Genomic DNA, 26,422 nt, shown 5'->3' with positions numbered 1-26,422 from the left:
GACAACAGATGTGTTTGTGATCACATTCTTTATGCTTGGATTACCTTGACTCGTTGTTGTGATTCAGAGTTTTCACACTGGATGGGCTTAACCCATGATAGTTCTTGCCCAATGAGGGAAGTTTATTGACATTCAGCTTAAAAAAAAAACAAACAAAAAACACAAAAAGAAAAGCACGTCTGAAGTATACTTTAAAAAATATTTCAAAGTCTTTAAAGTTGGAGACAAAATTTTCTCCAAGAACAATAGCTATTTTTCTCATCATTGAATTTTTCAAAGGCAATTCTATTGGCTCATTATGATCTTGTCTTACCATTAATAATACAGCAATTCACAGTGAGACATATGCGTTTTATTACATTCTAAATATTTTGAGTCATTTTTAAATTAAAATTAGAAAAGTGTAAACTCTAATGGATTCAAATTATAGCTTTCTGAGAAAAACTAACAAATTAACATTAAAATGCAGAAACTATTTCTAAGGTAGGAAGTATTCTGTTTTTAATTGGCCAAGACCTTCTTTTTATCAGCAAAGTTATATGTAAAAATAGGTTCTTCTTCAGAAGAAAGGTAGTATTGGGCCTCTCCTGGTTACTTTTTCTTTTCTTTCTTTTTTTTCTCTTTGTCAGGAGCCGGGGTCTTCTTTTCTGGCTCCGCCCGGACTGCTGCTTCCTCAGCAGCCAGAGCCTCCAACCTTCTGCGCTCAGCTTCCAGCAACTTGTTTCTATATTCTTCCCGTATATTGAAGATCTTCTGTCGGGCTTCATCTAAAGAGTCCTATTCCAAAACAAAATCCGAAGAAAATAAGGTTCACTGATAAAGACTTATGGTCCCAGGGGAAAAAAAAAAAAAAAAAAAAAAAGCAAGCCCTTTATTTTTTCCTTATGCCAGTAGATTGAAGAGGGAAATTGCTAAAGAGAGATAGAAATTATCTTATGGTCTCAAATGTTTATCAATCCATACAACATGAGATAGCAACAAAAGGTACATGAGATTTTAACGGAATGGTAAATAAAGAATCAGTTTGAGAAAAATAAAGAGAAAGGTGAAAAAAGAAATAGGCAGAAACTTTGGCAAAGTGACTGTAAGCTTTAAATGAGTTCAAATATAATCTGTATAAAATATACAGCTCAGTGTGTCTCTCACAGTGACTGTGCTCCATAAATTACTAGTTAACCACACATATTCTAGCCCTGCCAAAATATATCTGAGTTAAACTTGAAGAACTGCCCAATAATATCACCTGATCCATCGGTTATCTTTGCTATTGTCAGCTTGGCTTTCATTCTTACCACTTCAAAAAAACCCACTGTATTCATCAAGGATACCAATGATCTATATGTAGCTAAATCCAAGGTCATTTTCTGGTTCTATTATAACTTAACTATATCCTGCATAATTATATATCCAAAAAATATATATACATTTTAAGAAAGGAAAACACTATATTAAAATTATGCTGATGGTAACCATTTTGACCACCTCTTGTAATTGCAGAAGTCAAATGTGACTTGTGTTCATCTTTTGTTTATCAGTATATATTGAGTATTACGATTTTAATACAGTTTTTTCCTTTCTTAAAATGTGTGTACATATTTTTGGCACTCTCTCTCTCTCTCTATGCACATCCATGTTAAACCAATAGGTGAAGAAAATAATAAGGCCCAGGCATGGATATACAAATTTTTAAGGGCACTGATTTTGAATGGGTTGCTAGAGAAGATTTTTATAATGGAGTGACAATACCTGAGAGACCTCATAAAGCGAAGATGGAAATCATTAGGCTTTCTGAGGGAAAGATGTTCCAGGAAGAGGTCGGAGCAAGGTCAAAAGCCGAGAGGTGGGGACATGCCTGGCCATTAGTGGAAAGGCAGTCAGTATGGAGAAAAGAAAAGGATCAAAGCTGGTAGAATGATAGGAAAAAAGATCAGGAAGGAAAGTGGGTGCTAGATTAAGTAGAGCTCTAGATGTGATAATAAAGACTTTGTGAAATGTGAAGCCATTACAGGAGTCAAATGATCTCACTCTCCGTTTTATGGAGTACTATGATAACCAAAAGGGCAATTCATAAAATATTTCTAGTTTTCCTCCAAGCACATGGTAGCATTGTATTCTGTATTAGTCTGCTAGGACTGCTGTAATCAAGTGTCACAAATTCACTGGCTTAAACTATAGAAACTTATTGTCCCAGTTATTGATGCTAGAAATTTAAAATCAAGGTTGATTCTTTCATCGAAGGTGTATGTGACCATATGACTTGCTTTGGCCAATGAAATGTGAATACAAAATGTAAATATGATGAGAAGGACCCACTACTGAGTTTCACTGGACATGTAGCTGAAAGAGAAATACTCTTTTATTGTCTTAATCCAGGGGTTGGTAAACTACAGCCTGTGGAACAAATTTGGCTCAATGCTTGTTCTTCTAAATAAAGTTTTATTGAAACACATTAGGTATTATTTTTCACTGATTTTTGTGTTAACAATGGCAGAAATGAGTAGATGCAACATATGGCCTGCAAAGGCAAAAAATATTTATTATCTAGCCATTTACAGAAAACAAGTTTGTCAACCCCTGTCTTAAGCCACTGAGACATTGAGTTGTCTGTCACCACAGCATAAAAAGTGGGTCCTGATTGATACAATCGTTTTGGCTGCTCAGCAGAGACTAACTACATTGTAAAAGAGCAAAAATGGAAGCAGTGACATCAGTCAGGCTGCAGCAGTATTCTAAATGGAAAACAATGACAGTTTGGACTAGAGTGGTAGGGCTAGAGGGAATGAAAAGTGGATAAATTTTGGATATTTTTCAAGGTAATGCTGACAAATTTTGATGATGGATTGTGTGGAGTGAGATTCGTCAGGCATGTTGCCGAAGTTTCTGCTCTGAGCAATTGAAAGAGCGCCATTGCCCTTGACTGGGATAGAGAATGTTGGTGGAGTGACATGTTTGTGCTGAATGAGACAGAGGGCAAGAATTTTAGAATTTGGATTTGGAGAGGTTCAGTTTGAGGTACCTATTAGACAAACAAGAAGAGATGTCAAATAGGCATACTCCTTAGATCGGCCAACACTGCACTGGAAATGGAACACCTAATATCACTGTGGCAAAAATGTTTAGGAAGTCCGGTAGCCATCAGTGTCTTTGGGAGTGTGTATGTGTGTGTGTGTGTTGCAGGGAAGTGGAAGGAAAAAAATAAAATCCTCACCCTCTGTAGTGGAAGTCATTCATATTTATTTATTGAATCTCCCCATTTCTAGTAAGATACTTTCATTTTTAATTAAGCTTTCACACTACAAAAAACTTCATTTGTTTGTTTTTGAATCATGTCTAACTAAAGCACCTCTAGTCTTCTCCCGGGTGGAGAAGCGGCAGTCACTAGCCTATAAAAAGCTGAGGTGGGGATGTACCATTCTGACTGTTTCTTTAAGTAGCTTTTAGCCAAATAACCCAAAGATTTCATCTTCCTTCCACTTCACTTCCCTTCTTAACGTGGCCAGTGCCACCAATTTCTGAGCCTTTTGGGGATTCTGTGGAGCAAACTGGGTTGGTTCTGAAGAGGTTTTCTGCTGCCAGCTTAGGTTTTGGCTGCCTCAAGTCTGTTAATATGCTCTTGATCCAGCTATTTTCCAACATCCCAAATATTTGTTGTCGTCTTCTCTCCCATTCTTCCCATTTTGTGGATAGATTCTTGATACTGCATCTTAGAGGGAATTTACGGAGTACGTGAAATTAAGTGTGTATAATCAATTTGCCATCTTTCCTGAGAAGTTAAGAATTAACTGTTTCTTAGGCGTCTTTCTACCCGGGTACTATATGATTCTATGATACCTTTTTTCTATTACGAACAAATTTGTCAACGGTGATTCATGTATGCACTTTTAGACTCACCCGCATTTCCCCATACATCTCCAGGACTCTATGCTTTAATTTTAATCGTTCTTCTTGTTCAATGCCTCGAATGCTAAGGAGTCTGTTCCTACGCTGTCGAAACTGATGAACCTCCTCTGCTTTTTGCATTGATTGATGCTGATTCAGTTCCTCCGTTAGCAGCAGAGGCTCAATGTTTGTTTTCCTTGATACAGAAACATCAAAAGAGAACATAAATCATTTGGGAACTCTGGAATGAACGTTAGAACTCAAATAATTTAAAATCATATCAGCAGTGAGGTGGTCTGAATCAAATAAAATGTTAGGAATGGAAATAAGAAACCATTATTTTTAGGTGGCCTATGCTCCATCCATTGAATCCCTGATATTTTAGAAAATTCTTTTAGAAAAATATCAGTAAAATTAGATGCAACATTTGATGAGATGTTTGTGGAATTGGTGTTCAAAACTGTAAGCCTTTTTTATAGGTCTTCCTTTTTAATTTATGTGGCTACACAATTTTGAAAATATTTCCAAACTTATAAATATGCTTGAGTAACTGTCTCTCTATTAATCTTATTGTCTAGTTCTTAAGAAAATTGAATCTAATTAAATAATGGCAGCAGTTACAGTGAGAGTTTTCTGTAACTCAACTCAGCTTAATCAGGATGTAGATGAAATCTTTACAGAAAAATATTTAAATGCTTTTATGATTGACTTAATGAAACATTTGCTAAATTTGAGATGTAAAATCATGTACTTCTAAAAATTTAAACATATTTAAAATAAGTGGGTCATTTCAAATTTTCAGTTGTTTATCAACTGCGATTAGCAATGTATGCAAAATTCTATTCACATAGATGTCTACATTAATCATGTTTATTAAAACTTACCGCAAGTATTGAGTTAAGTCTACACATTCTAACTCTTTTTGAATAAGTTGTGGAGACATTTCCAAAATTGTCGGGGATCGTGCACGAGGCCCTGTTTTAAAAAAAAAGGAAGTCCTAAGCTTTCAAAAAATATCAACAATGATTAACTAAATGACTTATATCTCATTTTAGTTGAAAACAATATTTTCTGTTACAAAACAACCATTGATTGGACTTGCCTTATTTAATATGATTTTAATGTGATGTAACATGACTTTATAAAATATAATTATATTTTATATTTATCCTCTAGTTAAATGAAGGAGATGACAAAATGAATATAGTCTATAAGAAGAGTAACAAAATATTCTTCTAATTATAGTTCAATGAAGGTGGAGATTTAAAAAAATAAATCATTCTTTAAGTTACAAAACTTCATTATAAACAAGTTAAATGACCCCATATTTAAAGAGCTTGGTCTATGTGTTAAAGCTATACTATGCACTATGGGGTGGGATATAAAAATGTTGAAGACACAATATGCAACCTTTAAGAATTGTTTAGTCTAGTGGAGTAGGCAATATACAATAGATAAACACTGAAGATCAAATAAGCAGGAGCTTTTTATTCCATAGACCCATATAAACCATTCAGCTTTTCCAGAGCATTTTTAAAATGATTTATTTATGTCTAAATTATAGTTGACATACAGTATTATATTTGTTTCAGATATAAAATCTAGTAATTCAACATTTATTTACCTTATGAAGTGATCACAATAAGTCTAGTAACCATCTGTCATCATACATAGTTATTACAATATTACTGACTGTATTCCCTATGCTGTACATTACATCCCTATGACTTATTTTATAACTGGAAGTTTGTACCTCTTAATCCCTTCACCTTTTTCACCCATCTCCCTACCCCCATCCCCTCTGGCAACTATCAGTATGTTCTCTGTAGTTATGAGTCTGTTTCTGTTTTGTTTTTCAGATTCCACATATAAGTGAAAACATACAATATTTGTCTTTGTCTGAATTATTTCACTTAGCATAATACCCTTTAAGTCCATCTATGTTGTTAAAAATGATAAAATTTTCGTTATATTTTATGGCTGAATAATATTCCATCTTTTTGGACCATTTAATATTTTCAAAAAATTACTAAAGCATCATTTACATATCATAAAAGTTTCCCATTTAAAGAGTATAATCTACAAAATGTACACTTTGTAGAAAATCAATTTAATGCTTCCTGTAATAATTGTTCTTTAACAAATTGTATTTCTTGGGTGCCGTTAGGAACTAATGTTATGATACTTAAACAACCATCTTTTGTTATGCTTCCTGTTAATATCTCTGGACCTTGGTATACTAAAAGAAATTTGGCATGACGCTAATGTGTTTTTAGATATGTTTCGGCTTCATAATGAAATTCAAAGTATGAGAGAAGCTAAACCCTTGAAATTTGATGCAGCCCAGGCTGCTTCTGAGTTTATTGATGCTCTTAGAAATGCTATGCAATCTATGCCTCATATTACCCATTCTGTTATGATTTTTCTTATATTGGACATCTGTGTCTGTTTGGTTCTGTGCCTACTCCCCATCTTCATTAAATGTTTAATCAGCAGGATGTTAGACTTGCGAGCTGACATCCATCAGCTTGAGCTTAAGACAAGGCCTTAAGTCTCTCTCTCCCCATTGTATGTATTGGGACGGGTTAGCCAATGACGGGTAAATCCTGGGAGGTCCTTCAACACCTAAGACAGGGCTTGTATTAAAAAATACAAGTTCCAAAGACGGGTTAATTGATGAGACGGTCCCGGGGTGCCTAAGACAGGCACCGTCACCTTATATCTCCTGTAATATGGATTTTGCTTCAATAAAATAAAAAAGGGGGAGATGTGGGGAGCCATAATTTCTTGTTATTCTGAAGCCTTGCAGACTGGCTCAGTTGTTATCTTTGCCTGCAACTGGTGGATGTTTACAAGTTGCTGAGGAAGGTGGTGAGAATGGCCAGTTTCTCCTAAACAGATCACTGATGGCTATCAGGATAATTGATAGGCTCTGTTATGGGATAATTGGTTTGGGGAGTTTTTAGTGATTTGTAGTGTCAATGTTAAAGTTAAAAATTTACGTTCAATGATGTAATGCATTCCACTGTTTGCTGACTAGTAGTTGTGCACGTACTCTTAGGGTGTATAAGTAGTGAAGGTGAATAAAGCCGGTGCTTCAGCATCACTGGAGACCGATCGATCGCATCATCAAAAAAAAAAAAAAAAAAAAAAAAAAAATAAAAAAATAAATAAAGAGTATAATCTAATACTTTTCAGTAAATTTACAGGGTTCTGCAACCAGCACCAAAATCCAGTTTCAAAACATTTCCATTATCCAAGTAAAATCTTTTATATTAATTCTCCATTTCTACCACAAGCCACAGGCAACCATCATGGTTTATGTCTCTACAGATTTGCCTTTCTTGAACATTTCATGCAGGTAGGAATGGTAAAATTGTGTTTAACCCTTAAAGAAATTATCAAATCACAGTGATATTTTGATTATTTTGATTATTGTTAGTTTCATAATGAATACTGAAATCACAAAGTAAAAATCCTCCCACTGGTTCTTCATCAACATTATTTTGGTCATTTTGGACCTTTCGCATTTCTGTATAAATTTTGGGGTCAGCTTATCAAATTCTAGTGATTATACTGAATTTATGTATACATTTGGAGATAATTACTATATTACTATATTAAGTCTTCTAGGTCAAAGCTTGGACTACTTCTCTCTTTACTTAGATGTTTCAAAATTTCATTCAGTGATGATTTGTAGTTTTTGGTATACAAGATTTACGTTTTTGTTAAATTTATTTACATACATTTATTAATGATGCTATGGTGAGTGAAACTGTCTGATTTTTATTTTTTGATTGGTCACTGATAGTATATACAAATAAAAGTATTTTTTGTATTTTAATCTTGTATCATGTCACCTCACTGAACTCACTTATTAGTTCTAGATGATATTCTTGGTTCTTTTTCACCGATCCCTTAGGGTTTACGCAGTATACTGGATCAATTTGTGTGAGAATCGAATTTTACTTCTTCCTTTCTTATATGTATGTGTTTTCTTTCTTTTTCTTGATTGAACTGGTACAACCTCCTTTAAAATGTTGAATATAAGTGGTTAGAGTGGACAGCCTGCCTTGTTCTTGATTTTAGGTTGAAATCACCATGGTTGTTTTGTTACCCAGATCTAACCTGTTCAATTTTTGGCTGATTTGCTGCTTGCCCTGACCAATACCATGGTCATGCAACTGTGATGTTGGCCATCCCCAATTGTTTGCCACCAAGTTCACTACAACTTATAACAATGCCGATGGGCAGAGAACTTTCCCATAGAGCCTCAAATGAGGTAAACCCCTTCTAGCAGTGGCTGCAGGGTGGCTGCACCTCATGGTTACCATGATACAGACCGTGGGGTTAGTGAGAGAACTCCACATTGATATGCTATAGATCCCTGCTGTTCATACCAATTGTGGTAGACAGCCTAATGGACCTCCAAAAATGTCTATGTCCTAATCTTTGAAACCTATGACTATCTTACCTTACGAGGCCTTTGTAGGTGCAATTAAGTTAAGGTTCTAGAGATAGGAACATGATCCTGAATTATTCATCTGTGCTCAATGGAATCATAAGAACCCTTGTAAGGGAAAAAAGAGAGGCAGATAGAAGAGGAAGAATACAAGAAGGAGATGAGGTGACGGAGACAGAGGAAAGAGAGATGGAGGCAGGAAAGAAGAGACAGAGAGATTTGAAGTTGCTATGCTGCTGGCCTTGAATTTTGGGAGAGTCACACATCAAGGAGTCAGGTGGCCCTAGAATCTGAAAACGGAAATAGATTCTCCTCTAGAGCCTCCAGGAGGAATGCAGTCCTGCCAACACCCTAATTTTAGAATTTGTGCCCTCCAGAACTATAAGAAATTAATTTGTGTTAAGTTACTACATTTGTGGTTATTTGCTACAGCAGCAATAGAAAACTAATACAATTAAGACCATTTATTTTTGTTGTTCTTATTTTTAATAAATGTTTTCATTTAGTTGTATGCTTCCCAAGTTTTGAAATTTTTTAATCATTTTTTTTCAATTTATCTTTTGTGTGTGATTTCCCTCTTTTTTAATTTAATTAATTTTATTGGGGTGACATTGGTTAATAAAGTTATGTAGGTTTCAAGTGTATAATTATATAATACATCTTCTGTATATTGCATTGTATGGTCACACCACCCAAAGTCAAATCTCCTTCTATCACCATGTATTTGAACCCCTTTACCTTTGTCTACTGATATTAGCTGAGGATTTGTCATATATGGTGTTTATTATGTTCAGGTACTTTCCTTCTATACCCATTTTATTTAATCATAAATGGATGGTGTTTTTTTGTCAAATGCTTTTTCTGCATCTATTGATATGATTGTATAATTTATATCCTTTATTTTGTTTATATGGTGTATCGCATTGATCAATTTGCATATATTGAACCATCTTTGGTGCCTCTGGAATGAACTCCACTTGATCATGATGTATTATCTTTTTAATGTATTGTTGTATTTGATTTGCTAGTATTTTGTTTAGGATTTTTGCATCTATATTCATCAGAGATATTGCTCTATAATTTTCTTTATTTTGTGTTATCCTTGCCAGGTTTTGGTATTAGGGTAATGTTGGTCTCATAACATTAGTTACGGATTAGTGCCTCTTATTCAATTTTTTGGAAGGGCTTGAGAAACATAGGTATTAAATCTTTGAATGTTTAGTAGAATTCCTTATAATTCATATGGTATTGAATTTTTACTTTTTGGGAGGTTTTTGATGATTACTTCAATTTCCTTACTGGTGATCAGTCTATTTAGATGTTTCAGTTATTTGTGATTCAGTCTAGTAAGGTTACGCACTATTTCTAAGAACTCATCCATTTCTTCTAGGTTGTTGAATTTGGTGGCAGATTGTCTTTCATAATATTCTTATATGATCCTTTGTATTTCTGTAGTGTGAATTGTAACTTTTCCTCTTTCATTTATGATTTTGTTTGAGTCTTTTCTCTTTTTACCTTAGTGAGTCTAGCCAGAAGTTTGTCAATTTTATTAATCTTTTCAAAGAACCAGCTCTCTGTTCCATTAATTTTTTTCTATTGTCTTTGTTCTCTATTTCATTTAACACTGCTCTAATTTTTTTTTATTAATTTATTTTTAATTTATTGGGGTGACAATTGTTAGTAAAATTACATAGATTTCAGCTGTGCAATTCTGTATCACATCATCCATAAATCACACTGTGTGTTCACCACCCAGAGTCAGCTCCCCTTCCATCACCATACATTTGATCCCCCTCACCCTCATTGCTCTAATTTTTATTATTTCCTAAATTCTACTGACCTTGGGTTTCACTTATTCTCCTTTTTCTAGTTCTTTAAGATGTAACATTAGGTTATTTGTGATTTATCTTGTTTCTTGAGATAGGCTTATAATGATATAAAATTCCCTCTTATTACCACTTTTGCTGCATTCCAAAGGTTTTGATATGTCATATTGTCATTCTCATTTGACTCTATGTACCTTTTGATTTCTGCTTTTGTTTCTTTTTTGACCCAGTTATTCTTTAATAGCATGTTTTTGTTTTTTTTAATCTCTACATATTGGGGTTTTTCCCTCCGTCTTTTTCCTATTTCAAAGCATTGTGGAAAAAGATATGCTTGGTATTATTTCAATTTTATTAAATTTGTTGAGGCTAGTTTTGTATTCCAGCATATGGTTTATCCTTGAGAATGTTCCATGTGCACTGGAGAACAATATATAATCTGGTGTTATGGGATGAAAAGATCTGTATATGTCGATAATGTCCATTTGGCCTAATGTGTCATTTGAGGCTGATAGTTCCTTATTTACTATCTGTTTGGGTGATCTATCCATAGCTGTCAATGGAGTATTTAAGTCCCCTACCATAATTGTGCCTTTGCCAGTTTTTCTCTTTAGTTCTGTTAGTAGTTGCTTTATATATTTAGGTGCATATATATTGAAAAGTGCACCCTGACTGGGTGCATATATATTGAAAAGTGTTATATCTTCTTGATGTACTGTCCCGTTTGTCATTATAAAATGTTCATCTTTGTGTCATTAACTTTTTATTTTTGAAATGTATTTTTTCAGATATAAGTATGACTACAACTATTTTTCTCTGGATGCCATTGGTTTGGAGTATCATTTTCCACCCTTTCACCTTGAGTCTATATTTGTCCTTGCAGCTGAGATATGTCTCCTGAAGGCAGCATATGTTTTTTGTTTTTCTTTTTTCCAGTCTGCTATTCTGTGACTTATTATTGGTGAGTTTAGATTTACATTTAGGGTGATTATTGATGTATGAGGATTTCCTATAGCCATTTTATATTTTGTTTTCTGGTGGCTCTGTGACTTGATTGTTTCTTTTCCCTTGTGTTTCTCTGTGTTATTTTAGTTTATGCTGTGATTTTTTATTCCTGTCTCTCTCTTTTTTTAATGTCATGTATCTCAGTTTTGGATTTTGTGTGTGTGTGTGGTTACCATTAGGTTTATGCAAAAAAAGTTTCATATATACAGTAGTCCTTTTTCTTCTGAATGCATCTTATCTCCATTCCCCTTTGAAAATTGAGATCTTTACCTCTCCCCTTTTATATTTTTGTCACAACAATATAACATTAAATAAAACATTCCTGAAGTATTAACATTTTATAATATGACTCTTCTAGAAACCAGTGGCCAATAACTTTTCTTTTTTCATCCTGGTTACTACGGGATCTTAGATTTCTAAACTTCATTTGCTTTTCTTTTGAACATATCCACTTAAAATGTTGGATACATTTTGGCATTTCAAACTATAATTCTTTCTATAAGACACCAACTCTGCTGACTCTGACTGGAACGAAAATATTGCCTAATTAATTAGATGTTTGTGTTTTCTTATATCCCACCAAACGACATATGTTTAAACAGCAAGGGTGGGAAAAGGGTAAAGAAGGTGAATGTTCATGTCCATCTACAAAACTCTGTTATATCAAAATAGGGTGTGATTGTAGTCTGATGGTCTCAGACCTCTAGAAACGTGCAGCTCAAAGTGTGTGTGTGTGTCTGTGTGTGTGTGTGTGTGCGCGCGCGCATGTGTCGTCTTCCATCTCCAAACTGGATCCTTATGGGATACATTCTAAAAGTGAGAGTATGCATTTAGAAATAGTTTTATAACAATTGATCATCACTGGGTCATTTTATTATATTTTACCAAGTTTCAGTTTGTAGCAAACCAGGAGAGAAAACTTCCTTCATCATGTATAGTATGAGAGTCACTGTTTGAAAGACATGGTGAAAAAGTAGCTTGACAGATGGTGAAGCCTGGGGAAAAAATTTGGGAATAAAGACAGTGATCATCTCTAATCTCTGGAAGAAGCACTTTCCTGAGACCCCAGAAATAAAAGGGAAGTTGAAAATAATGTTTGGACTTTTGACTTGATGATGGCTTGGTGTTGAGTGGAGAATGCTTAGGAGCGAAACCCATGATGATATTTTTTATATGACCTCTGACATTATAAGGGAAGATGTTCTAAGTTACCTACTATATGAAAATAGGAGGTAGCAAGAATAAGCTTTTGGGAAGTCAAAAATATCTATGGGAATGTAGAGGCCACACCACATAAAGCTCTCACAGAGTCTATCGTCTCATGGATGATGCTTCTCGAGGAATGAGGGCCAATTTGTGGTACACCAACAGCAGAAGTGGGATCAATACACTGAGTTCCAGATAACAGCTGACACCCAGACCCATGGTTCTCCAGCAGGATTCTTTCTACAACTATAGTTAGTACCTGTGGTACCTGGCAATGTTTCAGAGATATAGGATGTACTAGAACCATACAAGAGCATATCTCTTAATGGAGGAAGAGGGAGTCAATTTTTCTTGATGGCGTGTAATTAAACTTACCATTATATATTAAATTAAAACTATAATAAAACATATGTAAGAATGTTTTGAAGAAATTTTTGTTTGAGGGCAGGCTGCTGTGGCCTAGGTCCTCCATTCCTGCTTACTTACCTTTCCTCCCTGTTTGCTGCCTTTTCCTCCCCACCCAAAAGTACACTCTTTTATAGTTATGCAAATTTGAAGGCAAATGTCCACAATTGTGAAGAAATAAGAAGCAGGAGAGCTGACACTAAAGTACATGTTCTAGACCTTCACAACCCTGGTAAGGGGTGCTGGGGAAAAAATAAAATCTGCCCTATGACTACAAGGACACACTGTCCCATGCTGGTGTGATGTAATTCCATGTTCTCACTTAACGGTTATTTTGTTAGCTTGTAAATAATCAATTGGATATCAGAATTTAATTGTATTTTCAATTGATAGATCTTTGAGTGTGGAAAAAAGTTTGTGTTTGATTAGAGATCACAACTAGTGGAATAAAAAGGACTATGGATTGAGTCCTGATTCCTTCCAAACACTGTCTGCTTCCTGCACTTGGACGAGTCATTGTTTATCAATTCCTTCGGTTTTTGAGGCAGAGATATAGTATATGCTTTATCTAGCCCACAGAGGCTTAACTGAGATAAATATGCCAAAGCACTCCACCAATTAAATATGAACATAATAGATATTATTCTAATAAATTTTAGTACTGTCCCCTGCATTATCTATTAAATGAGTGCTAAGTTTCAAAATACTGGTTCAATATCAGAATCTCTTAGTTCTATAAATAGAGCCATTTGAGTTTCCCACTTCACTGTGGAAATCACTCAAGGACATGTTTTAACCATAAACAGCACTTAATTTTTAAATTCTCAGACTGGTCTAGCAATTTTGAAAAGAGAACCATTGTTGGCATTTCTGAGGATGCTGCCTTTCGAAATATTCTTTTCTCCTGCCTGGGTTCTGAACAAGTAGAGAAAAAGAAGAAAAGTAAGATTTTACTATTGATACAGGTGTAATTGGAGGATGTAGCCTGATGTGAGAGGCAAATGGGCCATGATCACAGAACCCTAGAACTGGCCAACTGGGTCAGCACTCCTCCCTCATAAGTTGTGCTTCCAACTCAGGAACAAGCAGTGGAATGCGGCTTCCCATGGGCAGCCCAATTTACTCTTTCCAATTGTATCAATCTACACTAACGCCCTTTAGCCACAGGAAGTCTAAGAGATGAGTTGTTTGTACTTCCGATACACACATTTCTCTGTAACACCTTCCATCAAGAACTTGAGTTCATTTTAGTAAATAAATACGAATCCATGTTATACAAAAATAAACCAAGTCAGTATGGCTTGTGCACCATTGAAAATTGTTCTCTTCCAATGTTTTAGAAACCACATATTTAAATTTTTTTATAAAAGAGAAAAAAATCTACCATGTAGCATATTACAGATAAAACAAAAAGGATCTGTGTTTAGTGACCACTGTATATGTGATCACTGCAATTTTACTTTTAATATTTGTAGACACAGCAAACTATACAAAATTATACCTTATACTTTTTTTTAGTGCCTATTTTTATCTTCAGGATAAGTATTTAATAATCAGGTTCTTGAGCAAGTGATCATCTGTGATAAGCCACGTGAAGACCTGTGAATCCCAAATCCATATTTTTCTATTATATAACCCTCGACATCACATAGGTTGAAGTATTTTTTCCAGAATTTTTATTTCAAAATACGATTTATCTTACCGACAAGCCTGACACTTACTGATATTTTCCTTCCGCATGGTCTGCTCCTCCTTGACTGCCAGGCTTGCTCCTCCACTTTCACTACTTATCGATTTTGCCAGATCCTTTAAGCTCTTGGTCATTTGCCATTTCTTCCACAGCACAGTCCCTGATTGTGTTGACTCTTTGCTCTCTAAACTCCCAGGACTCTTTGTTTCTGGCTCTTTTATGGAACTTGCAGGTGTTTCTATTACAACATGGCACATGCATTACTAAAAAAAAGAACTTTCATTCTATGAAATCACATGCGAAAAGTAACGGGGCTATGAGAGCACAGATTAGGAGCAGAAGACTTGAAAGCTTTGCAACTTCTAACCAGAGCACTAGCAGAAGCAATCATTGGTACCTTAGAAGATGACGTGGCCCACCCAGGCAGCCAGTGTGTCTAGAAGTTGCCTCAGGATATGAAAAGGTGACATATAAATAGAGGCTTTTTGGAGGTGAGATATTACAAATGGAAATGGGATATCTGAACCATTGGGGCTGCTGTTAGTGTGGGCCTTGGTGAAGTGTAACCTGCCCCACGTTGAGAGTTGGGCATGGATGGGGCTCTCCTCTCTGGAGAGGGAGCCCTGGGTGTAGTCACTTATCTAAAATTGTCTTAAAATAGAAGCGAAAAGGCATCTTGCTTGTGAAGTTGCAAAGCTGGAAGGATTTTCCTTAACACTATAATTCTACTCCCACTGTTCCAGGTCCCTGTGTCAAAGAAAAACTCTAAAACCTACCACAACAACCACATTATACAGACATTTTCCCTCTATTTATCAATTGCAGGTGTTGTAACTGGTGTTACATTCTGCTTTGAATGAAAGGCAGTAATAAGTTAGTCGTTAAGGGCATGGAGAAATGTAGAAATAAAAAGCAGCCATTCAGTAGTCAAAGTTGGTTCTTTAAAAATATATTAAAATTGATGCACGCCTAGAACAAGACTGATTGAGATTAAAAAAAAAAAAGGTTAAAATAAAAAATGTTCCAGGAAATTTAACTTAGATAAAATAGACAATTTTTTTTTTGAAAACACAACTTACTAATCTTGACATAAGAAGAAATAGAACCACTAAATATCAAGACATACAAGGTACGTATATCGTAAGAGTTCAAATATGCGTCTATGAAGTTCAAGAACAGGCAAAATTAATTCATGGTAATAGAGGTCAGACTACTATTTACCTTGAGAAAGGAAATGTTGGGAAGAGGAATGGAAGCACTTTGGGGATGTATTAAGTGTTTATACCTTGCTTGATCTGAATGGTGATTTCTGAGTGTACACCTATGCGAAAATTCCTCAAGCTGTAGAATTAAGATCATGCCTTTATTGCATGTATGTTGTATGACAAGGTCAGGCTCCTCAAGCGCTGTTCTCTACTAGGCCTTGTCTTTGGCTTAGGAAGAATCCCAGTTTTAGCAAAAGATCCTACTAAACCAATTTATCTAGGATCCTCCTCCACCCTTGATACCCAACCAAGATTCTCTTCCCACACTTTTGATATTTAATCAAGTTCCTCTTCCTTAACCAAATTCCTCTGAGTAATTTTCCCCCCAGTCCCTGACTATTGAATATAAATCCCCACTTGTCCTTGTTGTATTCAGAGTTGAGTTCAATCTCTCTCTCTGATTGCAGCAGTCTTGATTCCTATTGCAGTAGTCTTGAATAAAGTCTTCCTGCCTTTTCAAATAAATGTCCAGTGCAATAATTTTTCTTTTACATGTAATAATACATTTTTAAAAATAATAAAATCTAGAGCTTAAAAGGCAAGAACTGTATTCTATTCACCCATGTATTCCTAATATTATATTAAGTTTCTCAATTAGAGGAGTGAATACTTTAGGAGTTAGAAATATTTTTAAATTCCATTGTTGTTACCTTTTAGGTGTGACTTACAAAAACTAAGGTGACTCTCTGAGATTAGGTCTCTTTATCTGTATAATGGGAATGGTAATATCTATATGATAGTTGCTGTAGCTTAAAGTGAGATAATAAACATAAAGCACTTTGATCAGGGGCCATCCCAGGATAATAGGATTTGTTATTTGTTGTCTATATTGTTGTCTATATTGTAAGGGACATTATTTTTATTATAACAATTACTGAATTATACTCCTGAAGATGTAAAAGCAGAAAAGCATGTTTTGGGATGTGAATGTCTTCAGCCTCCCTGGGCAGCCCAGTTTGGTAATAGATGGAAGCAGCCAGGTGTTGGTAAGAAGACAGCGGGACGATGGAGAGTTCTGTCTGTATGCTTGCTCTGTCCCTGGGTATCTTGTGAACTTAACAGATTACTGAGCAAATTACTCTGGGTCTTTGTCCTTATTGGTGAGTTAAAAATAACGTTAAATATCAATGGGTTGATGTGAGAATTAAATAAAATAATTAGTATTTCACAGTTCCAGGCCCAAGGCAATCACTCCATAAAAATAATTAGCTTTAATACTATGATATTTATTGTCATTATTTATTGTTATTGTTATTAGAAAGGTGCCAGATTTATAGTCGGAGGCCCATCTTCAAGTTTGCATACTGTTACCTTCTAACCAGGTTGCACCCTTATTTCTGGTTTCATTTTTCCTTAATTGGGGGAAATCTTACCTACTTGGGGAAACTGTAAAACATCTGCTAAACAAAAAATTTCAGCATCTATTTTCTTATATGATAGTGTGTGACTTTTTACAATCCTATAGGAAAATAGATTCTGAAATGTTTTCTTTTTACTAAGTGTGCTAGTTGACTCTCCTTTAAGAGGTACAGGTAACAGCGCTGTGCTCTGAGGCAGCCAGGGCAGGGTTCACTGACCTTCTTCCCCTGCTTTCGTTTGGCTTTCTGACACAGGCACAAGCACACTCTCAGCATCTGGGATTTTCTTAATGAACCGGCTGAGGTAACACAGACGAGCTTGAGAAGCCTAAAGAACAAACATTATCAATAACCAGTACAGACAACAACATCTTAATAGTACTCAAAAAAAAAAAAAAAACAACCAGAAAATGAGAATGAATATGAGAGTTTCAACTAGGCAAGCTCTTATTATCAAATAAATTCAAATTCCGAACCATCCATGATTTTCACAGTTATTTTGGAGAACTAATGAGAAAACAGTCCTACAATTAGTACACTTAGATCCAGTGGCTCCTGAACCTTTTTTATTGGCCTCAAAAGCCCTGAGTTGGGACTGAAACACCTATAAATAATAATGTTTCACGATGGCGATGACTCCTATATAAAATATGGGGTGGAGGAGACATGAGGTATGTATACGAGTATAAAAGGGGTGGCAGGTGCCTAAGGCATCGACCTAAGGGTGTTCAAAGTACAAAGTACATATAAAACATTTTATGCTTTCTTACTTGGGACAGACGGTGTCAAGTCCAGACTATGTGACAGAATGAGGTACCCTGCAGTTTGGGCCAATAAGTGTCACCATTTTTTGCTTTTGCAAGTCATCAGGTTCTTTGCTTTTGCAAGTCATCAGGGTATCAGGAGGGTAACATTTTACAGTGTGTCTAAATGTGGTCTTAATGTCTAATTAGTTAATGTTGGAGAAAATTCTAGATACCATTTCTAAAGGAAAGATTATATGGTTTCACCAACATGGCTCTTCCTTCTGACCATGCCTAGGAATGAAAAGTGACCTTGATGGCTCTTCCTGGCTCAGTCATCTCCCAGGCTTGCTTCATGGCTCGGATTTCATCTGCTTGTGCTGTATCTTTTTTCACTTCAAAAAAGTCTGCTTCATTGTAGTCAGTGACCAACCTCAAAATCCAGTAGGGTTTATTTGGGTCTTCTTGTTGAGAGTGAACAGCGGACATCTGATAGAGTAAAAACCTATGGGTCATACGCTTTCCTCCTTTCAAAACAGTCTAGATTTAACCTGGTGATCCATAATTTCCCTATTAAGTATTTACCCAAGAAAAATGAAAACATATATTCACAAAAAGGCCTAGATGAGAATATTCATTACAGCCTCATTCATAATAGGAAAAAAAACAAAACAAAACAAAACAAAAAAACAAGGAAACAACATAAATGTCTATTAGTTAATAAATGGATAAGCAAATCGTAATATGTTCATATGATCAAATACTACTTAACATAAAAAGTAATAAATTATTGTACACTACAGTGTGGTTGAACCTCACAGATAGACATTATACTGAGATAAAACTGTTGAGACAAAAGAATACTTCTTATGTTATTCATTTGTGTGACATTTCAGAGCATCAAAACTGTTGCCTGGGGGTGAGGTATGGGGATGACAGAATCTACTGAAAAGAGATTTGAGGGAATTTCTAAGCTTATAATCTATAGTTTAATAGAGACGTGGGTTACATGGTTAATGTACTTGTCAAAACTCACTGAACTATATATTTAAGATTTTTGCACTTCGCTCTATACAAAATTTACCTAAACTTAAAAAAAAATTAAATTACGGTTAGGCTCACTCATAGCATCTCTATACAAAATGAGGGTAGGAACAGTTGATCATTTCTAAGTCTGGGTATTTTACCCAGGTATTTTACCCAGGGGTGCCAAAAAGATGTATACAACTGAACACTTCCGTCAACGTTGCTCAAGCAGTAGTTCGCTGTAATCAGAAGTGTCTGAACACTGATGGTAACCACTTGGGAGAGAGGCTTGAGCCTGATGTGGTTCCTAAGAACTTTAGATAAAGACTGAAACAATGTCAATTACTCCTAATTATCTATAATGTAGGTGGAGAAGTGGGGGTTGGAGGGGCCACTGAATAGAGTTTTCATTTGCAATTGTTTTCTACAATATTTCCTAATATTCTGATGAGAATTTAAATTTCACAATTGGAAATTCTTTTATTTCTTCCTTTTAAAATATAGTACATAAGCTTTTATCATCTTTCATATTGCTGGACAAATAAGTTTATGAACAACTTTTCGGTAATCAAGTTTTGATGAGGGAAGAGGACACTGAAAGACTAAGGGAGGGCCACATGTCTAATGCAGATTTATGAATCCAGGTAAGCTTATTTGTTTTAAACATCAATAGTTTATTTTTGTTAATGATAGGAATATTTTCTCAATTAATTCAAATAATTGATTTCTAAACAGTGAATAAAAAACTGGAGCTGCATCTAGAAAAGTTTATTTTGAAGTTTCAAGGGGAAAAAGTGCTTGATTAAAGCTTACCTGTTTTTGAACCAAACAATGTTGAAACAAACAAATTTTGAATAGAAAGCTGTATCTGGTTCTTTCACATTTCAAATGTAATTGTGCTTTGATATAGAAAATTTCATTTTTCCACATTTGTTTAGATGGTATTACAGATAAAGGCAGCATATGGATTGTAGAATGTAGCTAGCTAGTGAAAACCTAAGTACCGTAAATTTTTAAGACGTTAGCTTTACGTTTTCAACATGACAGGATTGAATCTAAAATAGGTGTCAGAAATCATAGATTATCAAGCATTATATGGACTTCTATGTCTGTAGCATTGTCGATAACATTGGACAGCTTGGTTTTCAAGTTTGTGTGCTCATATGTCATGGTGTTTCTCACATCACTCTCATAATGTCCCACGCCCATTAGATACTGTGCATTCTAATGAGACGTCTGGCCAAAGACATTTACAGTCATGCATTGCTAATGCTGAGGGGTTATTCAGAAGCAAACCTTCGTCTTGAGGAAGATCATTTCCCAAATGCACACTCTGCAAAGTAGCCTGAAGCAGCTGGTGAGGTACTAATGGCCTGCCACATTTTATACCAACAGCCTCCTAAATAGTAAGAGTTGATTCCAGGAAAATGACCTTCGTTCCTGAACATAAAAGCTGTTGCCATCTTCCTTCTGTTTACCATGGTACTTACTGCAGATACTTTAGGATGTGTGGGATTTCTCGCTATTTCAGTCATTAGTGCATATCCCACTCTATCCTTAAGAATACTTCTCTATGTTTGACTGTCTTAAAATGCATGGCTCCAATTCACTTCTACTGTTTCAACAATGACATTTTGTGGAAACACAACTGAGCCTAATTTTCCATTAAGTTCTTCACATTCATAGAAGGGCGTATGAAACAATTCCAGCATGAAAGTTAATAGAGCACCTGTGCTTACACCACAAATGCAGCTGAAGAGCTGATGAACTGGCTTTTGAGTAAAGGTCAACTAACTTTCACAGTGTCAGAAGACCAACCTCACCCGTTGTTCCGCCACCATCCACGGCTTGAATTAGAAATCCCCTTCCTTTCACTAGATTCACGCAGCCAACCAAGGCCAAATTTTCTCTAACTGCTGCCTAAAGAATGCCACCCTTTAATTTGTTTCAGTCACAATAAATATAGAATAATTCTTTTTTCGGCAGCCACTCCTTTCCCTCACGAAATTCTAGAAGATGAAAAGTCAATTTTTCAACCCTCTTAATGCAGAGCTTTGTTTGGGTCAGTTGTTCTTAATGCTTGAATTAATGCCCAAGTTCTGTCATCAATACTCACCCTTGCAATCTTTCCTTGTTGAGGAGATCAATGCTTTTTCTCCTCTGTGTTTTTGTCTTTGCTTGTAGCCTGCTCAGTTTTAATCCCACTTCCTCTTCTGACTGACTCTTCTGACTAAATCGTACTTTAATGTGGGGAAAAGCCCACCAGCGTAACCACCTACTAAAGCTTTTATGCCTTCAGCGGGATGAGAAAGTTAGCAGTGCTTTGTATAGTAGAAATTGGGAGAACCTCAGGTGTCAGTCCCACTGGGAACTGCAAGCTTGTCCACAGTATACAAAGATTCTGAGCCACTCGCTTCTTATCTGACAGGATGCCAGTATCAGGAGAACTGCATTTCCTTTCTTCAACATTTTTATCTTCAATTTCTGATTTGTCCTGGAAATGTTTCTTTTCTTTTTTTCTTTTTCTTTTTTTGAGATATTGTTTCTGCAGATTTGATGTATGAATTAATATGATTTGATAAAAAGTAGGATGACTCTACAAATGTTGTGGTTAAATTATTTGCGTAAAGAAAAAGGCTTTGTTTACTATATATCTTCATCTTCATATATAGCATGACTTCTCTTTTCTGGAAAATGCTTTACAGCTAATTTAACACTATATTTTTTTTCAGAGATTTCATGGTTTAAGATTTTTCTGTTTCAACCTGCTACCATCTCATACTCTTCTTAATACTCAAGAACTTGGCTTACCTTGAGCTAAATGTAAAGTCATTTCATTCTGATTGCTAGAAACAGCCTTTGAAACAAAGTTCAAAGTACTTTGAAAAATGGGACATGAATGCTCACTTTTGTAAGTCCTTCGGGAACAGAAGTGCTAAGTTTGGAAATTCCAATACATTTCTTGGAGAGTTTCAGTGCTACTTCAAGTATATGCTTCACTTTTGGTCTATTTACATCTTACTTTTCGTGTACGTAATCCTCTTTGTAGACTGATGGGCTTATTTTCCAATATTTTGGTGAGCACAAAAATGCAGTTTCTTGCTCCTCTGCTTCTCCAAAAGGCTTTTGCATTATGGGATACCGGCTGCAATTGCTTCTGCAGCAGTGGTGATTCACCTCTTCCTGGCCTTGGCGTGGGCTGGGGCTGGTCTGCATCAGCTGAGCTTCCAATACAACCAGAAGAGCAGCAATCTGGGCACACAACCCCCTCAGTTCCCTCTGACCCCCAGGTATGGCTTATTTACTTCCCAGTGTTTCCAAGAGGAGACTCCAACAGCTAAGAAATTAAATCTTGGAAATGCAAGTGGACAAGTTTTTCTTTTACTGGAGTCGGAGACAACCAAGTCATCATCTCCTACTTTGTTATTTTTCTTTAGTGTCTATTTTACTAGTGGTACCAATACCCTATGTAGTTAATCCAGCTGGAAACCTGGGAGATATCCTTTATCCCTTCTTGCTCCTTAGCATCCACTTGGATTAATAACTATATAACCTGTTTGTTGCCTAGAACTTCATTTGTCCTATTCTTCCTTTCTTTTGATCTGTACCCGGTACAGCTTGCACGCTTTTACCTGGACTGCTGTAGTATTTTCTTAGATGCTTTCCCCATCTCTAGCTTTTCCCCTTTAAGTTCATACCAGGTTAAAAATCACCAGGTTATCTGCAATATAAATCTGATCATGGTAATATAATGTTTAAACCTCTCACCTCCCAGCTCTGCTTAGCTTAAGCAATGATTACAAATGGTGGGAAGATTTTGTCCTCATAGGTATTTTGTGTACAGTGTTTTTAAATAACTTGAAACTCAGTATCTTTAGGCCTGTGCTTGCACTCCACAAATTTGCCACCACATCTTCTTTGTTACCCCTAATCAGTATAATTATCTAACTAACCCTGAAAGAATTGGAATCAGGAGCCCTGGACTGATGGAGTCCCAGACTTCTAATGAGGTACTCCTCAATCTGACCCTTACTTAACCAGCCAGCCTCATATTTCATACTTTAATAATTAAAAAAAAAACAAAAAACGATTGTGTTGGATTTTGCCTCAGCATGTCTTTGCCCATTGACTCTGTTCAGGAATCTGCTCCTCTACAGAGAAGCTAGAATGGACACCTGTCCTTTCTACACACTGCACATGCAATATCTAGCATTAAACTCTCTGTTTATTTTCAGTTTCCTCCATTGTACTGTGACTTCTATGAGGGTAAGACCTGTATAATATTAATAATAGAAACTCAAGTCCCCCAAACAGTGTTTTACATATTAAAAGTTCAATTAATGCTTTTTGATACTAAACTAGAGAAGGCTACTTACAGAAGACATCCATGGAACATCCTTAAGGAACCTAGATAGCTGCTGAAACCAGGGAAGTAGAATTTTTCAGTTTTGCTCTCAGGAGAGATGGGCAACTAATGAGCCAATGAACCTAAATGTATAAGGGACTCCAATGAGGAAAAGTACCGCACCCACCTGAGTCTCAAAGCGAGGTGCTTGTTTGTCTTTGCTTGTCTTTTCTTTCTCAGAAGACTTTTCTTTGCCTTTCCTTGTTCTGGATGTTCCTGAAGACTTTTGCCCCTCACTAATAGCATGGGAATCTGAGCTTCCCAAGGGAATTAACTCCTCATGTTTCTCTCCATGAACTAGAGAGACATAAAAATGGAAACCAGTGAATTATAGCAATAAAATCATAACATGCAAGAACAAGAGAGCAAGTCAGAAAAAAAAAAAAAGGTTAGTCTAAGGTGTTTGGATTGTTCTTTTTTTTTAACAAGCAAAAAAAAACCCAGATCTTTTATAAAAATCTCTGTGACTCCCTTTTATAAAATTGAGAAATAATTCACATACCATAAACTCACCATTTAAGAGTATAAATCAGTGGGTTTTGGTATATTCAGAAGATTATGCAACCATCCCTATCTAATTAGTTTCTAATCTAAATGATTTCTGTTCATTTTCTTGCTTAATTGCTTTGGCTAGTATCATCTTTAGTATAACATTGGGTGTAGGTGGTCAATTTCAAAATAATTAACTTGCTCATATTCATAGCTATTGGTAATCCATTAAGGCAGAGACACAGAGAATTAGGTGAGGTCAGAAATTCTTTGTAGCTAAGGACCCAGAGAAGAGGACAGGGCTCCAAGTGACAGCTCAGGAAGCATGTCACAAGGGAAGTGAAGGCTGAAGCTAACTACCATTGCAAGCATGAGTGGATCAACAGACATATTCTGTTGTCCGAGAGGTGCCCTGCACACTTTTCACTTCCATGAAATTTATTCATACATTAATTGTGTTCTCTTCGAGTAAACAAGAATTCTAGGTTGAAGTCTTACCTACACTATAATTCAGGTACTTAGTGGTGCTAGGCAGTGGGGGTGTCACCTCTGGGAGGAGAGGTTGAGGAAGAATGAAGAGATGTTTCAGCAAAATTTATATTTCATGAGCTTACCGAGAGAATGTGTGAAAGGCTATCTGCCTTTGGGGTTTTTAAGTACATCATTAGTAAGCAGTAGCACAGCCACTGGTTCAAAAAATAATTTTTGAGCCTCTGTGTGTACCTGCCCTGGGGTTATACACAAAACATGTGAACAGCAAAAAGGCGTCAGCTATGAATTCTGGTGCTACCACTTCTTCACATGTGTCCATGTTAGACATTGTAAAAGATCACAAGACTTTCTCACTGACCCTGAAATAGCCCTAGAGTCTTTTCTAGAACAGCAGGGCAGGACACCATTAGCACTGAAACACTCCTGCTGTCCCTGGCATAGCATGTTCATGCATTTCTTCAGTAAGCATTTGCTTACATCTTCTATCTGGTTCTGGAGATAAAACGCTGAGGCTGAGGCTGAGGCAGAGCCCTGGTCCCAGTGAGAGGATGACAGTGAGGGAGGCAGAGAAGTTAGGGATTCCCATAGAGTGATCTATGGATACACAATATATTTGAAAGGAAATGGGGATTCTCAGTGTCACTTATTCTTATAAATTTTCTTTGAATTTTATGTCTCACACTAGAATCTGTCCCTTTGAATAAAGGTTTAGTTCACTAATAATAGTTTTCTCCTAGCTTCAGTAATAAATAAATCTTCATTAACTCTTTAACTAATCAAGTCCATGCAGATAGTACTAGCAAGCAAATACATGAGCAGAGTTTTTTTGGTAATTAGTGAATAAGGGCAATAATAATAAGAGTAGCTTACATGTGTCCTTTCATTCACTCATTCAACCAATATTAGGGAATGATTACTGCTTGTGTAGTCTGCACGATGGATAATGCAAGAGATCAAACAAACAAGAATTGACAAAACGCCCTACTCTCAAGGGGCTATTCTAGTAGGGAATAAAGACAATAAACAAGTAAAGCACTCTGTTTGTTAGAGGGTGATCAGAACTACAGACTTGTATTTGTCAGGTACAGGATACACAGGCATTAAAAATTCTAGAATAAAACAAACTAACTTTCGATGGTGGTTACTATGGGCATTGGGACTGAGGATTATGGAGTCCAAAAAAAAAAAAAAAAAAGGAGGCTTTTACATTTTATGTCATGTCCCCGCTTTTTTAAGACTTTATTTTTTTAAGAGAAGTTTTAGGATCACAGCAAAGTCGACCGGAAAGTACAGAGATTTTCCCATATGCTCCCTACTCCCAACATGCACAACCTCCCCCACTGTTAGCATCCCACACCAGAGGGGGACATTTGTCACAAAGGATCCACCTCCATACACACATCATCACTTAAATCCCATAGTTTACCTTAGGGTTCACTTTTGGTTTTGTACATTCTATGGGTTTGGGAAAACGTACAATGACATACATTCATCATTATAGTAGCATGCAGACTATATTCACTACTCTAAAAGTCCTCTGGGCTCCACCTACTCATCTCTCCCCAACTCTGACCCCTGGTAACTACTGATCGTTTTACTTTCTCCATAGTTTTCTCTTTTCCAGTGAGAATCACACATTATGTAGCTTTTTTCAGACTGGCTTCTTTCACTTCATAATATGCATTTTAGGTTGCTTCATGTCTTTTCATGGCATGATGCCTCATTTCTTTTTAGAGCTGACAAATATTCCATTGTCTGGATGTACCGCAGTTTATCCATTCACCTATTAAAGGACATCATGATTGCTTCCAAGTTTTGGCTACTATGAGTAAGGCTGCCATAAACATCCATGTGCAGGTTTGTGTGTGGATATGTTGTCAACATTTTTGGGGGTTATGTTTTATTGCGATGTAATAGACATATAACATTGTATTAGTTTAAGGTGTGCAACATAATGATATATGTTTATATTGTGAAGTGATTTCCACAATAAGTTTAGGTCACATCTGTCACCTTACATAGTTATTTTTTTTCTTGTGATGAGAACATTTAAGATCTACCCCCTTAGCAACTTTCAAATATACAATACAGTATTGTCAACTATAGTCACCAAACTATATTTTACATCCCTAGAACTTGTTTATCTTCTAACTGGAATTTTGTGCTTTTTGACC

The 26,422-nt window shown here is 35.9% G+C and overlaps 1 protein-coding gene and 1 pseudogene across 1 annotated transcript in view; both read right to left on the bottom strand.

Annotated features, from left to right (window-relative positions):
* Window positions 1-378: 378 nt before the first annotated feature.
* The window catches only part of ADGB (androglobin), a 141,139-nt gene continuing 115,095 nt past the window's right edge, over window positions 379-26,422 (bottom strand). Inside the window, exons 30-36 of the mRNA XM_033095014.1 lie at window positions 23,395-23,564; window positions 18,149-18,325; window positions 17,313-17,421; window positions 14,502-14,708; window positions 4,764-4,854; window positions 3,892-4,075; window positions 379-777 (exon numbers count right to left, since the gene is read on the bottom strand). Of these exons, the coding sequence (XP_032950905.1) occupies window positions 592-777; window positions 3,892-4,075; window positions 4,764-4,854; window positions 14,502-14,708; window positions 17,313-17,421; window positions 18,149-18,325; window positions 23,395-23,564 (1,124 nt within the window). The 3' untranslated portion in view covers window positions 379-591. The remainder of the gene's footprint in view (window positions 778-3,891; window positions 4,076-4,763; window positions 4,855-14,501; window positions 14,709-17,312; window positions 17,422-18,148; window positions 18,326-23,394; window positions 23,565-26,422) is intronic.
* Window positions 19,890-22,078, bottom strand: LOC117018326 (calcium-independent phospholipase A2-gamma-like; annotated as a pseudogene).

Source organism: Rhinolophus ferrumequinum, chromosome 3 (assembly GCF_004115265.2).
Source record: "Rhinolophus ferrumequinum isolate MPI-CBG mRhiFer1 chromosome 3, mRhiFer1_v1.p, whole genome shotgun sequence".
NCBI lineage: Eukaryota > Metazoa > Chordata > Mammalia > Chiroptera > Rhinolophidae > Rhinolophus > Rhinolophus ferrumequinum.
This window is presented reverse-complemented; position numbering and strand designations above follow the sequence as displayed.